Source organism: Cervus canadensis, chromosome 2 (genome assembly GCF_019320065.1).
Source record: "Cervus canadensis isolate Bull #8, Minnesota chromosome 2, ASM1932006v1, whole genome shotgun sequence".
Lineage (NCBI taxonomy): Eukaryota > Metazoa > Chordata > Mammalia > Artiodactyla > Cervidae > Cervus > Cervus canadensis.
The window spans coordinates 105,073,204-105,089,257 of record NC_057387.1 but is presented as its reverse complement, the minus strand read 5'-3'; the positions used below and the strand labels follow the sequence as shown (position 1 = coordinate 105,089,257).

General features: G+C 36.3%; 1 protein-coding gene across 8 annotated transcripts in view; it reads left to right on the top strand.

Annotated features, from left to right (window-relative positions):
• Nucleotides 1–15,373, top strand: part of ZMYM1 (zinc finger MYM-type containing 1) — a 30,108-nt gene extending 14,735 nt beyond the window's left edge. For 3 of the 8 annotated variants that reach the window (XM_043461957.1, XM_043461956.1, XM_043461958.1), the window contains exons 5-10: nt 3,480–3,654; nt 3,743–3,955; nt 5,909–6,062; nt 7,002–7,127; nt 7,300–7,337; nt 8,018–10,988. In XM_043461957.1, coding sequence (XP_043317892.1) covers nt 3,480–3,654; nt 3,743–3,955; nt 5,909–6,062; nt 7,002–7,127; nt 7,300–7,337; nt 8,018–10,300 — 2,989 coding nt within the window. In that variant the 3' untranslated portion in view covers nt 10,301–10,988. Of the gene's footprint in view, nt 1–271; nt 455–3,479; nt 3,655–3,742; nt 3,956–5,908; nt 6,063–7,001; nt 7,128–7,299; nt 7,338–8,017; nt 10,989–15,339 lie in introns of those variants that run through there. The other 5 variants (XM_043461964.1, XM_043461960.1, XM_043461961.1 and 2 more) reach the window with 5 other exon arrangements.
• The last annotated feature ends 681 nt before the right edge of the window (nt 15,374–16,054 follow it).

Here is a 16,054-nt window from a genome sequence, read left to right as displayed (position 1 = left end):
TGCTTAGAACAATACTGACATGTAATAAGAACCCAGTAAATGTTGACTATCGGTATTCTCTGAACAAACTCACCAACTCTTTACATTGGTTGCTTTAGCTTCTCATTTGGCTGCTGCTTCAGGAGTTAGCCCTTGCTTCATCTTCCTCCACAGAATTCTACTTACCTTTTCTCTTGTGCTTTGTAAACCGTTTAACACTGTACTTTGTTCTTTTTCTTTTTTTGCTGTGGGCTGTATGGCGTTCTCTTCAGCATGCTTTCTTTCTCTGCAGAATCATAAAACTGGAAGGGACCTTAGAGATCATCCTGTTCAAACATTTTCTTTTGGTTTTGAGGAAACTGAGGCCCTGAGAAGTTAAGGTATCATGTTCCTGTGTTTGGAGTTTATCCGTTTACACATCTTCAGCAGAGCTCCCAGGCAGATTGAAAAGGCTGAAGCAGGAAAGATTTAGTGTGTAAGTTGTTCTTTAAGGCAAAGAAATCCAATATGAACAAACAAACAAGTTTTACTTTCTTTGGAATAAAAATGTTTTGATACAAAATAATAGGTTGGGAGGAAAGGTAGTGATGCTTAGGTTGGGAGGAAAGGTAGTGATGCTTAGGCTAGGAGAGGCCATCCATTGTTCAGAATAACGTGTACTTTTTTTAGAACTTTTTATTCTGCGTTCGTCTGTGTTCATTAGTATCTTGTATTGATATGTAGTTCTCAGGATTTTTAGCTGATTACCAGTTACCCATGAGGTTTTTTTAATAGCAGTGATTTAAAATCTGTAGGGGTTTTTTTTTGAAGATCAGTTGATTTACAATGTTGTGTTAGAGTCAATGTAGTTTTTATTCTGTTTCATGAGCCAATTGAAAGATAGCTTTGAAAATGACATTTTAAATCATGTTAGAAAGATGAGACCCTTTATTTATTTATTTGGCCATACCTAAAGGAGATCAGTCTTGGGTGTTCATTGGAAGGACTGATGTTGAAGCTGAAACTCCAATACTTTGGCCACCTGATGCAAAGAGCTGACTCATTTGAAAAGACCCTGATGCTGGGAAAGATTAAGGGCAGGAGGAGAGGGGACGACAGAGGATGAGATGGTTGGATGGCATCACTGACTCAATGGATATGAGTTTGGGTAAACTCTGGGAGTTAGTGACGGACAGGGAGGTCTGGCGTGCTGCAGTTCATGGGGTTGCAAAGAGTTGGACACGACTGAGCGACTGAACTGAACTGAACCACATGTCTTGCAGGATCGTAGTTTCCCGACCAAGGTTTGACCCTTCACCCTTGGCAGTGAAAGCACAGAGTCCTAACCACTGGACTGCCAGGAAATTCCCGGTTTATTATTTTTTTTAAATAAGGCCTTAGTATATTAGAAGCCAGCAATCTAGTATGCTAGTAGCAGTAAAAGCCAGTAAGCATTTTAGACTTCATGCTTCTGCCAGTGCAGTTTCTTCTACCTTCCTTCCCCTCTGGCTAATTTCTTCCTATCTGAAAGATCTGCCTCAGATATCTGTACCCTTTATCAATTCCCATACCATTCCTTCCTCTCATTTCCCCCACCCACCACCCAGATAATTGTTCCATAGTCTGTGTTTTCATAGTGTCCATAACTCCCAAAACACTTATCTTAAAATAATGTTCTTAAAGAATTGATATTGCTCCAGTTAGACTATGAACCTCTGGACCTTAGGGACCAGATTATATTCATCTTGGTATGCCCAATTCCTAAACACTGTTAGGAACACAGTGAATCCTAGAAAAAATTTTGTCACAACTTAGATACTGCATTTAGAGCTACAGCTTAAACCAATAAAATGACTGGTGTTATGATAATGAAAATTGACCTATTGTTTTGGTGGTGTATAAGGAGGCAGAAAGCTTATAGTACAGATGGCCCTCAATTTCCAGTGGTTCTCCATGATGATTTTTTTACTTTACAGTGGTGCTAAAGCGATATGCATCCAGTAGAAACTTACTTCAAATTGTGAATATTGATCTTTCCCTGGACTAGTGCAATAACATGCAGTATGATAGTCTCACAGTGGGGGGCAGCAGCAGTGAGCCCCGCTCTCAACCAGTCACATGATCACAAGGGTAAACAGCTCATCAACTTAAAATCTTTACGTACCGTTACCACCATTCTTTCACGTTTGGTACCATATTCATTAAGTTATATGACATATTCATCACTTTATAATAAGACTTTTTGTAGGATGATTTTACCCATCTGTAGGTTGTTATGGTAAGTGTTCTAAACAAATTTAAAGTAGACTAGGCTAAGCTTTGATTTTCTATAGGTTAGATGTACATTTTCTTTTTTTTTTTTTAGGTGTACATTTTCAACTTACGATATCTTCAGTTTAAAATGGGTTTATCTGGACATAACCCCGTCATAAGTCAAGGAAGATTTATACACTAAAAATGTGTTAATATTGGGGTATTAAGTAGTGTTGATTTCAGGAGTATTTCATCTGGAAAACTATTATCTTGAGAGATTGATATTCTGAAGGATCTAGGTAGCCAGATATTTTGGTTTTTCCTGTAGTAGCAGTTCTCAGATTTTTTGGTTTCTGGATCCCTTTACACTCAACAGTTTTTGAAGATCCAAAGATCTTTGTTTTATGTAGATTACATCTAGCTATACATATATTGTGTTAGAATTTTAACTGAGGAATTTTAACTATTAACTCAATAAATAGTGCATGTTGACATAAGTATTTTTTTATGAAAACAGCCTTTTAAAAAATTTAGTGAGCATTGTTTTATTAGTATGGCAAACTGCTTTACTGTTTGGCTGGGTTTAAATATCTGCTTCTGCATTCAGTTTGTTACAGAATGTTGTTTTGGTTGAAGTCTAAAGAAAATCTGACCTTAAAAATAAATATTTGGAAAAGGGAGTAGTGTTTTAATAGCTTTTGAGATAGTTGTAAATGTTTTTTGATACTACTTGAATTGTGGTAGTTTCTTAAATGTTAGTTGTAATGTGGAATCTGAAACCATGTCAGTGAATTTTTTGTACTGTCACCTGAAAATTTAGTGGTCTGTTTGTACTTATAATGGTTCTTTTACCCGCAAATGATTTTTGCTGCATACTATCATCATTTGGAAAATACTGATTCCCTGAGGTATACAGACTTCCAAATGTTGTCATTTCATTCTGCAGTATTTTAAAAATCAGATTTGGTTTTGTTTGCTTTTGTTTTTTTGTAATTTATTTAGTTCTTACTCCTTTTTTTAATTCTATTTTGGCTTTTTTTTTTTTTTTTTTGGCCTTTCCCTGTGGCATGTGGGATCTTATTAGTTCCCCAACCAGGGATCAAACCAAATTCAGATTTTCTTATTTCAAGGATTATGTTTCTACTATTTCATAGTTCTTCAGGTATATGAAACAAGGGGAGAGAGTTATTTAAGGGAGTGATTTAGGTTATGAAGAGAAAAAATAATTATGGTAAAGCTTAATGGTGCCCTTGTTGTTTATTTTTTAGAGACATTTTAAATCTAAAGGATGTGATCAGTATACAGCTGGAAGATACTACCGCTAGCAAAACTTTTTGCAGTCAGTCTTGTCTTTCATCATATGAAGAAAAAAGAAAGCCAGTTGTTACCATGTGTACTAATAGTGTTTCAGACAAGTGCAGCATGTGTCAGAAGACTACTGCTGTAAGTTACAATATTTCTTAACCTTTAGGGATTCTGATTATTCTGCTTAAATATCAGAGTTTTTACTGGATGTTTTTTTTAATCCTAGATTCAGTATGAAGTAAAATACCAGAGCATGAAACATAGTCTTTGCTGTAATGCCTGTTTTTCAAAATTTCACTCTGCTAACAACCTCATCATGAACTGTTGTGAGAATTGTGGAGCTTACTGTTCCACTAGCTCTAGTATGTTTCATATGCTTCAAATGGAAGGACAGTCTCAATACTTTGGTAGTTCAAAGAGTATTACAGCACATAAGCAGGTATGAATAAAGATCACTTCATTTTGAATTTGTTGCATAAGACTCTAGTGAAAAATGGACAGTTGACTTCTGTTAGTTGGTTTGTGAGTGTTTCCACCTTAGGAGAATGTGGGGGTATAGATGTTAGTACCATTGGAATTATTTTTAGTTGGTAAGATAATGAAAGAGGTGAAAGAACAGGTCTTTCTTACACAACAATTCATTATAAAAGACACATGGAGATTTTCCTAGAGAATCTCAGGGGGATCTCCTTACCTTGAAGAAAAGGCAAGCAGAAGGAAGGAAGCTTATTTATAAACTAGATAGCAACAATAACAATAGTCTATTGGTCAGTAAGACTCAACCACAGAAATGTGTTTTATTTTTAATTCCATATATTTAATTCTTACACCTCATAAGCAAGGCTGAAAGATGAATCAAGAATGTCACATGCTTTTTCTGAATCAGGAATCCTAGGAGGCAGTAAACCAATGAGAAAGAATCCTCTATTTCTGATAGAGGATGTGTGGCCTTGGATGTGTGGCTCTGAGAGCAGAGAAGCTGGCCCTGCTCTGCTGGATTGAGATAACACAATTAGTGTTCTGAGTCCCTTTCATGAGGTGGACTATCACACGTCTTGCGCGTTCAGATACTGTTTTGAAATACAACTTTATGCCTATAAATTCTCCCTTAAAAACAAGCAATTGAAAATATGAGTCTCAACAAGGCACAATTCAAATAGGTCATTTGGGAGCTACAGCTTTTCTATGGCAGAATTCCCACACCATGAGAGTATCCTACCTTGGGACCACAAATGGGAGAACAAAGAGCATAGAACCCTTTCTCTGAAAGCAGTTAATGCCATTCCTTCTTTTCTTTTTTTACCCCACACAGTCAGTAAATAGACTTCCCATTTTAAGAGCCTATATTTGAGTACTCAGTTATTTAGCCTGTGTGATAGGGCATGACTGATTTGGCTAGATAAGTTAAAAGGCACATCTAACACAATGCCATGCTACATTTAAGGTACTGTATTTTTTTTTGTTTGTTTGTTTTTGGTATGATTTTGATAATGGAGAAAATGCATAAAATGCATATAGTTAGTGAACTGTAGTCAAGAATTAGCTTAAGTCTTGACTTTCCCAGTAATATGTTAATTATATCACTATTTGTTGGTTAATATTAAATATTGGTGAGTTGTTAATTTCTCAAAATATGAAAATTCATACCGGTAAGGGACAAAAATAGTAATTTTCAAAATTATACTCTTTTTTGTTACATTATTCCTTTGCCAACATTCTTTCACAGAAAATCTGTATTATTTGTATTTGTCTCTGCATCTTGTACCCCTAAGACTGTTTGGTCATTGTTAGTGTTACCTAGCCGTTTCACCAGAAAGAGGAGGCGGTGAACCTCTGAGTTTCGATTCTCCCCTTTGCACACTCACTGCTTACAGAGCACACTATGTTCCGTGCCTCTCGCTGCTTGTATGTAGCTTTCTTAGAATGTGCTTGCAATTTTTACCATGAAGTTAGGCTAGAAAACTGATTGCCACAGCATTTTGTAATGTGTAGTAGGCGCTTTTTTCTGACTCCTCCTTAGCACCAGTGGAAGGCTTTCCTTGGTTGATGCCCAGCTTGGCATTGGGGAAGGATCTGTAATTATAAGACTTGTGTTCATGTATGAAGTTGGTTTTGATTTCCTGGGATGAAGAACATCTTTTATGACCACTTCATTGCTTGCATATGTGCTGTTATTGCTATTAACATACCTAACAAATAATACTAATAGTTATCTAATAGATTAATCAGTTTCCTTTCATTTTAGTCATTACAACCTATAAGGGCCTTTTTTCTGGTTTTTAAGAAAGTGCAAAAATGTGACTTCATTGTTATTATAATATTTCAATTAAGCAGTGGTAGTGGGTATATGTCATAGAGCAGGAATCTGAACTTTATTTTACTCTCTTAACAGAAACCAGCCAAAACACTCACATCTGTTCTTTGCGAATCATTGAAGCCCTCAGATGAAATGATTGAGACTACCAATGACTTGGGGAAGACAGAGCTTTTCTGCTCTATTAATTGTTTCTCTGCTTACAGTAAAGCTAAGATGGAATCTTCTACAGGTATTATTTGCTTAGCAGTTATCAGAGATTTAGTAACTGTTGAACAATATTACTGCTTTCCCTTAATTTATAACTTTGATTCATTGCCAAATTAAGCTGACTTAAAACAGGTAGTGACTGGAGTTGAGGCCTGGGAGGGTGAGGAGGAAGCAGGGGGAAAAAAAGTCAAAACAATCTAAAACTTGTTTCAAAGAAAGGTTTTCCAATGTTTTTGCATGATAGGAAGACCACTTCATCACAAGGTTTAATATTGTAAAGATTCTTGTATTAGAATACAGAATCTTCTACTTAGCCCTGCTTTATAAAAACAAGGCTCTAAGTTAACATTTTTCACATGAAGCAGAGCTACTTGAAAATACTGTGATGTTCACTAATAGAAAGGGGTAGATAATCCAGAACCAACTATGTATTCCACCAAAGAACCTCATGTAGGACCAACAGTGTTAATTTCATAGACAGTGGAATGAGCGATTCCCCTGGAGCTTATGCATCATGCAGATGGACTTACTATAGCAATCTCTGCAATACTTAGACACCAACCTCGCTCCTTCATATTGAAGTTGATGAATCCTGGAATGGTTATAAATGATACCCGTTAGGAGATCCTACAGGAATCTCTTTTGTGTTCTTCATGGGTAATTTCACATTAGAGATTTGCTTGAAACTTCAAGCAAATAATACAAGAGGACTAAGAAACTGTGCAAACGTAAAAGATATGAAAAATGTAAATTATCAGTTTAATGTTGGTATTAACGTTATCCTAAAGAACCTGGCTATCCTTAAGCCCTAATAAAAAGTACTCCAATACTTGGCAATACTTAAAGGTATTAGATATTTATGTTATTCATTGAGATACTTGTTATTAAACAGTGCTTTCTGATTGGTTGATTCCGCCTGGTTTATAAGAAATCTTTTCATTTTTATCAATAAATGTTTCAGTGGTACGTGATGCTTCAACGAATCTCCCTTCTCCAAAGAAAGACGCAACTCCAGTTATAAGCAATATAGTGTCATTGGCAGATACTCACGATGCCCTGCCCATTGTGAACTCTGATGTATTACAAGGTAAAAATTGATGTGAAGATATTTGACATATACACTGTTTTGCCATACTTGATTATAGAATCTGTCTTTATCCTAAGTTTCCTTTCAGTTGTCTAATATGAAATGAATAATTATAGTTAGTGATACTATTTTATAGATTACAGTATAAGATCTTGAATTTATGCTTTAACAGGTACAGTTTCTTCAGTAACAGCAAATGTCGTTGAGGATGTAAGTTTTATTTTTAATTGTTTTTGCTACTGCCTTTTTTTTTTTTTAATTATTTTTGGCTATGCTGGGTCTTTGTTGTTGCATGGGCTTTTCTCTAGTTGCCATGAGTGGGGGCTACTCTCTAGTTGCAGTGCATGGGCTTCTCATTGTGTTGACTTCTCTTGTTGAGCACGGGCTCTAGGCACATGCAGTTCAGTAGTTGTGGTTCCCAGGCCCTAGAGCGCTGGCTCAGTAGTTGTGGCACACAGGCTTAGTTGCTCTGAGACTTGTGGGATCTTCCTGGACCAGGGATTGAACCCATGTCTCCTACATTGGCAAGCAGATTCTTTACCACTGAGCTACCTGGGAAGCCTGCTAACTGCCTTCTTTTTTAAGCTTTCCTTTTTTAAACGTATTATATGTGTATTTGAACATATTCATTCCTGTTTTGATCCTGTTTTGATCCTCAAAAATATAGAGCAATAAACACCTTTTGGTATTCACATTCAGGTTCCCACATCTCAAGTCTGACCTGAAATTATTAATAAGAATTCCGAGTTATAATAATTGTTAATGTTTCCCTCTAGTGGAGTTCATATTGTAACTTACCCATTGATTTTGTGTTACTAGAATGGATATGTTTGTTATTTTAATTGACTGTTTGAAAACTGTTTAAACAAATGTTGTCTTTTTCTCCCAAGATTTCGCCCACTGAATCAAGTAATAGTGTGCAGCAGCCTAGCCTTTCACCACCATCATCTGTAGTCAGTCAGCATACGGTTGCCTTAGATACAGAAGAACAAAAAGATCATATGTTAAACCAAGATGCTCCAAACAATATGAAATCCATGAAAAAAAGTGACAGACTACGTCACCCAAAATTTACATCCAAAATACGTAAAGTTAAAGGTAAATCACGAAGTATTAAAAAATCTTGGTGTTCAAATTTTCAACGATTAGAAAACAGTATTAAAAAGGATGTAATATTCTGTTATTCATGCCAGTTGTTCTGCCAGAAAAAATTTAACTATGGAAGAGAGTCACTTATAGCGCAAGGAATTTCCAGTTGGAAAAAAACTCTGGAAAAATTCAGAAAGCATGAAAAAAGTGAAATGCATTTAAAGTCATTGCAGTTTTGGAGAGAATACCAATTTTGTGATGAAGCTGTTAATGACAGTTTATCTAATCATTCAAAAGAGATTGAAGGAAATAAAATGTACCTAAAGCTTATAATTGAAAATATTTTATTTCTTGGAAAACAATGTTTATTCTTAAGAGGAAATGACCAGTCTATTTCATCTGTGAATAAAGGCAATTTTTTAGAATTGTTAGAAATCCGAGCAAAAGATAAAGGAGAAGAAATATTTCGACTTATGAATTCACAAGTTGATTTCTATAATAGTACACAAATTCAAAATGATATTATTGAAATAATAAAGACTGAAATATTGCAAGATATTGTAAATGAGATCAATGTCTCCTCAGCTTTTTCAGTAATATGTGATGAGACAACTGATAGTGCCACTAAAGGACAGCTCTCAGTTTGTGTAAGATACCCACAGAAAACATCAAAGGCTGTATTAATTAAAGAAAGATTTTTGGGTTTTATAGATGTTGAAGAGATAACTGGGACCAACTTACACAGGAGTATCAAAGCTTACCTGCAGCAAATTGGAGTTGATTTGAATAAAATACGAGGCCAGGCCTATGATAGCACCAGTAATTGGAGGGGAAAATTTAATAAAATTGCAGCAGAATTTAAGAAGGAAGAGCCAAGAGCTTTATACCTGCATTGTTACACACATTGTTTGGATTTAGCAGTGATTAGGTTTTGTAAAGAAGTGAAAGAGCTCCGAAGTGCTCTAAATACTCTCAGTTCTTTGTTCAGCACTATTCATGGGGAAATGTCGGTAAATTTTCAAAACATTTATAACCTAAGTCAAAACAAAACATGCAAGAAACACACATCACAACCATGTTGGACAGCCCATGATAATACATTACTGTCTGTGATTGAGGGTCTTCCCGAAATCATTGAAACGCTGGAAGTTCTATCAAACCATTCTTCAAACACAAGTTTAGTTGATGAATTGAGTGATTTGTTGGCGTTGGTTTCCAAATTTGAATTTATCTTTTGTTTGAAATTTCTTTATCGAATACTAAGTGTTATAGGAATTCTTTCCAAAGAGTTTCAAAGTGAAACAATAGACATTTTTTCTTTGTCTTCAAAAATAGAAGCAATTTTGGAGTGTTTATCATCTGAAAGAAATGATACTTATTTCAAAACTATCTGGGATGGAGCAGAGGAAATATGTCAAAAAATAACCTGTAAAGGTTTTGAAGTTGAAAGACCTTCATTTCAGAAAAGAAGAAAAATTCAGAAAACTATAGATCCTGGCAATTCAGACAGTATGTTTTTTCCTACCTCAACAGAAGAACAATACAAAGTTAATATTTATTACCAAGGCTTGGATACTGTATTGCAAAATTTAAAATTGTGTTTTTTAGAGTTTGATTATTATAAAATGAAGCAAATTTCAGAACTGTTACTTAAATGGAATGAACCCTTAAATGAAGCAACAGCCAAAGATGTCCAAGAATTTTATAAATTTGACGCAGACATCATCCCAGAACTTAGATTTTATCGGCACTATGCAAAGCTCAACTTTGTCCTGGAATATGATTTTATCAACTTCAGCAATCTTGGCCATTTATTTATTCAGCATGGTCTTCACAATAATATTCCTTGCATATCAAAGCTATTATATATTGCTTTGTCTTGGCCAGTCACTTCAGCAAGTGTTGAAAACTCATTTTCTACACTGTCTCGTCTTAAAACGTATTTATGTCGTACCAGGGGACAAGAAAAGCTTAGTGGCTTAGCCCTAATGGCTGTTGAACAGGAATTGGTAGATAAACTGATGGAACCTGAAAGGCTCAGTGGAATTGTGGAAAAGTTTATCCTTCAGGTGAAAGAAATATAGTACTTGCTAACTTGAATTCACCTGAAAGAATTTTGATTTCTGTTGTATATTACAGTTTTTATTTCATATGTGTGTCTTTTTAAGAAAAAAGGTTTTTCATCAGAACATGTAGCATTTACTTGGTTCAAAATTCATGACATAGAATGATACATAGTGAAAAGGCTCCATCCCTTTTTAAATACTCATTTCCCCCTCCCAAAAGTATTCTCTGTTTCTTAAATATCATTCTGGAGATATTTAGTTGTAAATGTACTGTGCAGTACACGCTGTTCTTCAGCTTGCCTTTTTCATTTAACATGACATTTTTCTCATGTTCCATATATCAGTACATAGAGTTTTTGAGTCTTTTTTTTAATAACCACATAAGATTTAATTGTATGGATGTACCATAATATATTGGAGCAGTCCCTACTGATAAACATTTTCTTTCCAGTCTATTTAAATTGCAGATAATGCTGCATTTAATAACCTTGTACATAGGTCCCGTTGCACATTAGTGAGTTGCTATAAAATAAAATTTTAAACTGGAATTACTAGGTCAGAAGATTTGCAAATTTTTATTTTTCATAGATATTGGCAAAGTGCTTTCTGTAAGGATTGTATAATCTTATAGTCCCACCAACAATGTGAGAGTGCCTGTTTCCTTGAATCTTTATTAAGTATTAATAAACATTTTGATTATTGCAAAGTGTTATTTGAACAATGATGTGTTGACCACCTGTTACAAAGAACTGACTCATTGGAAAAGACCCTGATGCTGGCAAAGACTGAAGGCAGGAGGAGAAGGGGACGACAGAGAATGAGGTGGTTGGATGGCATCACCGACTTGATGGACATGAGTTTGAGTAAACTCTGCAAGTTGGTGATGAACAGGGAAGCCTGGTGTGCTGCGGTCCATGGGGTCACAAAGAATCAGACACAACTGAACTGACTGATACTAATCTCTGTGGAGATGAAATCTCAGTGGAGTTTTTGTTTTCACTTAAAAGAGTTTTATAGTTTCTGGTCTCACATTTAGGTCTTTAATCCATTTTGAATTTATCTTTGTGTATGGTGTTAGGAAGTGTTCTAATTTCATTCTTTTACACATAGCTGTTCAGTTTTCCCAAGCCATTTATTGAAGAGGCTGTCTTTGCCCCATTGTATATTCTTGCCTTCTTTGTCAAAAATAAGGTACCCATAGGTGCATGGGTTTATTTCTGGACTTTCTATCTTGTTCCATTGGTCTGTATTTCTGTTTTTGTGCCAGTACCATACTGTCTTGATGACTGTAGCTTTTTAGTGTAATCTGAAGTCAGGAAGGTTGATTCCTCCAGCTCCACTCTTCTTTCTCAAGACTGCTTCAGCTATTCGAGGTCTTTTGTGTTTCCATATGAATTATGAAATTTTTTGTTCTAGTTCTGTGAAAAATGCTATTGGTAATTTGATAGGGATCACATTGAATCTCATTTGAATTTCCATTTCTGTGAAATCTCACATTTAAACATTAAAACTAAATTTTGTTGTGGTTTTGGTTGACACATAGCTGGGTGACAGTAGGAATTCCTAATCTGCTTTATGAGAATGTGACTATTTTTTGAAATAATTCTGATGGAACTCTTTTTCTGTCTTCACACTTGGTGTGCATCATTCCATGCATATATAATTTTATACTTAATACATAGCCTTGCTCCACCTGATTGTAAACTTTATATAAATCTTTAAGTTACATTCTGCTTATCTTTCTGCAGTTTGCCTTTTTCACTTAGTGTTTGAGATTTATACATAGATTTCTAGTTGATACATTCTAACTGCTGAATTTGTTTTTGTTCAGTCGCTCAGTCCTCTCTGACTGTGCAATCCATGGACTGCAGCACGCCAGGCTTCCGTATCCTTTACCATCTCCTAGAGTTTGCTCAAGCTCATGTCCACAGAATCAGTGATGCCATCAAACCAATGGATGATGCCAATCTCATCCTCTGTTGTCCCTTTCCCCACTCCATAATATGAATATACATGTTCATCCTTTATTTAAATGGGCATTTCACATAATCTGATTCTGTATTTTTATAATACTGCAGTGATCCTTTGTGTATGTGATATACACTTGTACATCCAGCAAATATTTTTTCAGCATGCATGATACACCAGACACTTTTCTAGCTGGCAGAGATCCAGCAGAGAATAAAATAAGGCCTTGACTCCAGGGAAGCTTAGCTTTCTCATGTGGAAATCAAAAATATTAGAAGAGGTTGCTTAGCAACTCCAATAGATAGATGATAATACAGAAAAGAATATTTGTATGCTGCATAGGATAAAACATGAGGCTTTGAAAGAGCTGAGGCCACTTAGGTTGTTCAGTTGCCAAGTCGTGTCCGAATCTTCAGTGAGTCAGCTGTTCACATCAGGTGGCCAAAGTGTTGGAGCTTCAGCATCAGTCCTACCAATGAGTATTCAGGGCTGATTTCCTTTAAGATTGGCTGGGTTTGATCTCCTTGCTGTCCAAGAGATTCTCAAGAGTCTTCTCCTGCACCACGGTTCTAAAGCATCAATTCTTGGCACTCTGCCTTCTTTGTGGTCCAGCTGTCTCTTAAGTGGCCACTTCAGGTTTTACCCAGCTGGCCTGAAGTTGGGAAGGTCTGTTCTGAGGTACTTTCTTTGAAGTGGACTTGATGGGTCAAGACTGTGCATTAGACTTCTAGTTGAACCATTTTTCTACTCCCAGATAATATCTACAGATAATATCTGTATCTGTTGTTCCACATCCTTGCCAACATTTAATATTGTCACTTTACTCCTTTTTTTTTAATCCATTGATTTCTGCTTTAATAGAAGGGAGTTAATCTTTAGCATTCCATGCTTATTGCATACATTTTCATTTCTTTCTGTTTTGTATGAAAGTGCTTAACACTGTGACCTTTCCTCTGAAGTCACCTTTGCCTACCATGTGTTTGTCTCATTTTCTTTATTTTCTAGCAGTTTGCATTTGTGATTTCAAGAGCTTGGGTGTTTTTTTCCAAATGTAGTCTAAAGTCAGTAATAAATTTAGAACTGAGAAAGAGGAAAATGAGAACTACAATAACTAAAATGGGATTCTTGGTAATTCCCTGGTGGTTCAGTAGTTAGCACTTTTGCTGCGGGGGGTCCAGGTTCAATCCCTGGTTGGGGAACTAAAATCCCATAGTCTGTGCAGTGCAGCCAAGGAAAAAAAGCCACTTTCTTTGTTGAATGTTTACTATTTAACCTTAGTACTTTTCTCAGTGCTTATTATTTCACTTCTCACAATCAATTATTTTATGGAAGAAATTAAGTCATAGAAGTTAATGATCACGTAATTAGTAAATGTTGGATGAATCTAGGATTTGTACCCAGACAATGTGACTCCAAAGCTCATGCTTCTAATGACTATGTTCTACTACCTTTTATACAAACCATTATCACAGATGTTCTAAATAAAAAATTCACTACCAGGAGTACATTGAAGAATAGAAGATGACAGAAATAGCTGTGTACTCTTAATCTCCCAGATTCCTTCATAAAAGCAAAAATCTATGCGTGGCATCTGTAGCAAGTCTTGGTGATACAGTATCCCCACAATCCCAAAATAAGACCAGGTAGTGACAGACTCAGAAGCAACTGTAAAACCTGAGCAGCGCCAGCTATCTGTGGGGAAGGTCACAGACGAAAGCAGTGGGACATCCATGGCCTTGAGAAAGGGGATCTCCCGAAACATCGCCACAGGAGAGTGTGGCGGGCCAGTTTCAAAGCAGCCGCAGAAAGTGAAGGATCCTGCCGCTGCTAACATGCAGGTGTTTAAGAGCATTGCTAAACTCCAAACTTGTTTTGAAACTAATAAATGTAAGCTTTCTTCCAAAACAGCCTTTTCAAGGAGAAACTGCTGGCTGTAAACACCAGTTTGAGCAGGAATGGACAATAGGGGCAAAGGAAAGAACAGAATGAAGTGGGGGAGAAACGAAGCAGCTGTCAGAACTAGGTCATCTATTTTAGTCACTTTGTGAAAATAATATATTTCATGAACCGCAAGGATAGAAAAGTTATTCTGTCCCTTTTTATTTTATTTATTTATTTATTTTTATTCTATCCCTTTTTAAAAAGTATTTAAAACTGATCAATAGAATTGTGGAATGTGATAGAAAATTAGAAGAATATAAAACTAAATCCTTACAAAACAACCTACTGTTTCAAACCAAGGTTAGATGGTAAAATTGTAAAAGAACAGTGTAAACTAGAATTAGAAATGCTCAGGTGAGTGGATAAAAAGTGTAAAAATAAATGCAAAGAATTCAGGAAAGTATTAGAAGTTAAAAGGAATAAAAGTCAAAGTGAAAACTAGAAGGAACTCAAACGTGAATAAACGATAATTCCTAAGAGAAATAGATGGAAAAAAGGAAAATGTTTTAAATCAAGAAAAGTGATACGTCATTGAAAACCTGATATCCATTTAAAAAAAAGGAGTCTGCAAAGAAATCCAAAGCAATGGAAAAGAGCAAATACTAAAAACTTGGTGCAGGTTATTATGCTGTTGTCTATACAACCACCCTTCTGTCCTCAGTCTTGTGGTGATGAAGCTGGAACCCTGCACGTTTCTGCTCTGTGTAAGTGCATGCTCAGTCATTTCAGTTGTATCCGACTCTGGGACCCCATTTCTGCTCTAGCTGTATTTATATTAGCCTCTGTCAGTAGGGGGTCACTAGAGGGAGAAGGCGGGTCTGAAGGAAACAGGATTATGTTTCATCCTGTCTACTTTCTGTGGGCTTTATGTCTGCTTGTGATTCTTGTGAGCATTATTCCAGCCAGTGCTGTTAGATCCAGCACTTTCTTCCCTAGCCTCAGCTGAATCAGGTTGCAGTTTTTATAACACTTGAAGAAGCACTTTTCATCATGCCTACTGTCAGAGATACAAGCGGCCGCTTTTCAGGGATCTTGGTCTTAGGTCCAAGCTCAGAGACCAGCACAAGCATCATCCCTCCTCAGTGCCTTAACTTTCAGCTCCACGAGGCTGTTCTAATTCCACTCCTTTCTTCGTTCTCTCATTTCAGGATATTAGCTGCTCTCTCCTTGGGTTTCCCTGATGGCTAAGTGGTAAAGAATCTGCCTGCCAAGCAGGGGACACAGATTCAGTCCCTGTGTTGGGAAAATCCCCTGGAGAAGAAAATGGCAACCCACTCCAGTATTCTTACCTGGAGAATTCCATAGACAGAGGAGACTGGTGGGCTACAGTCCACAAGGTTGCAAATTATATTCTGTTCAGATAACTAGTATGGTTTCTGTTCTGACTGAACTCTGATACACTGAATCAAGAGAACTTGCTTGAAATTATAAATACTTTATATATTGGGAAGACACACTGTACACCTAGGAACATTGACCCAGAATGGTCAGTGCCGAGTCATGGCCTAAAAAAGAGAATGAAACAATTTTGAAAGGGTTTTTTAAAAGAAAAAGTCCTTGGGAGTCCAGGCCCTCAAAAAAAAGCAAGGGGGTAGGTCACTCATAGGGAAGATAAATCTGATCATTTTCATACTTTCTGATAGTGACACTATGTTAAAAGATAATGAAGTAACATGAACTTAGGATTTTTCTTTTTTTTTTTTTGGTCACACCACGTGAGATCTTCGTTTCCTGACCAGGATCAATCACGCACCGCTGCATTAGAAGCCCAGAATCTTAACCATGGGACAACCAGGGAAGTCCGCAAACAGGATTTTATATCCAACCAAATGGACTTTCAAGCATAGCAAGCCACAAACTATC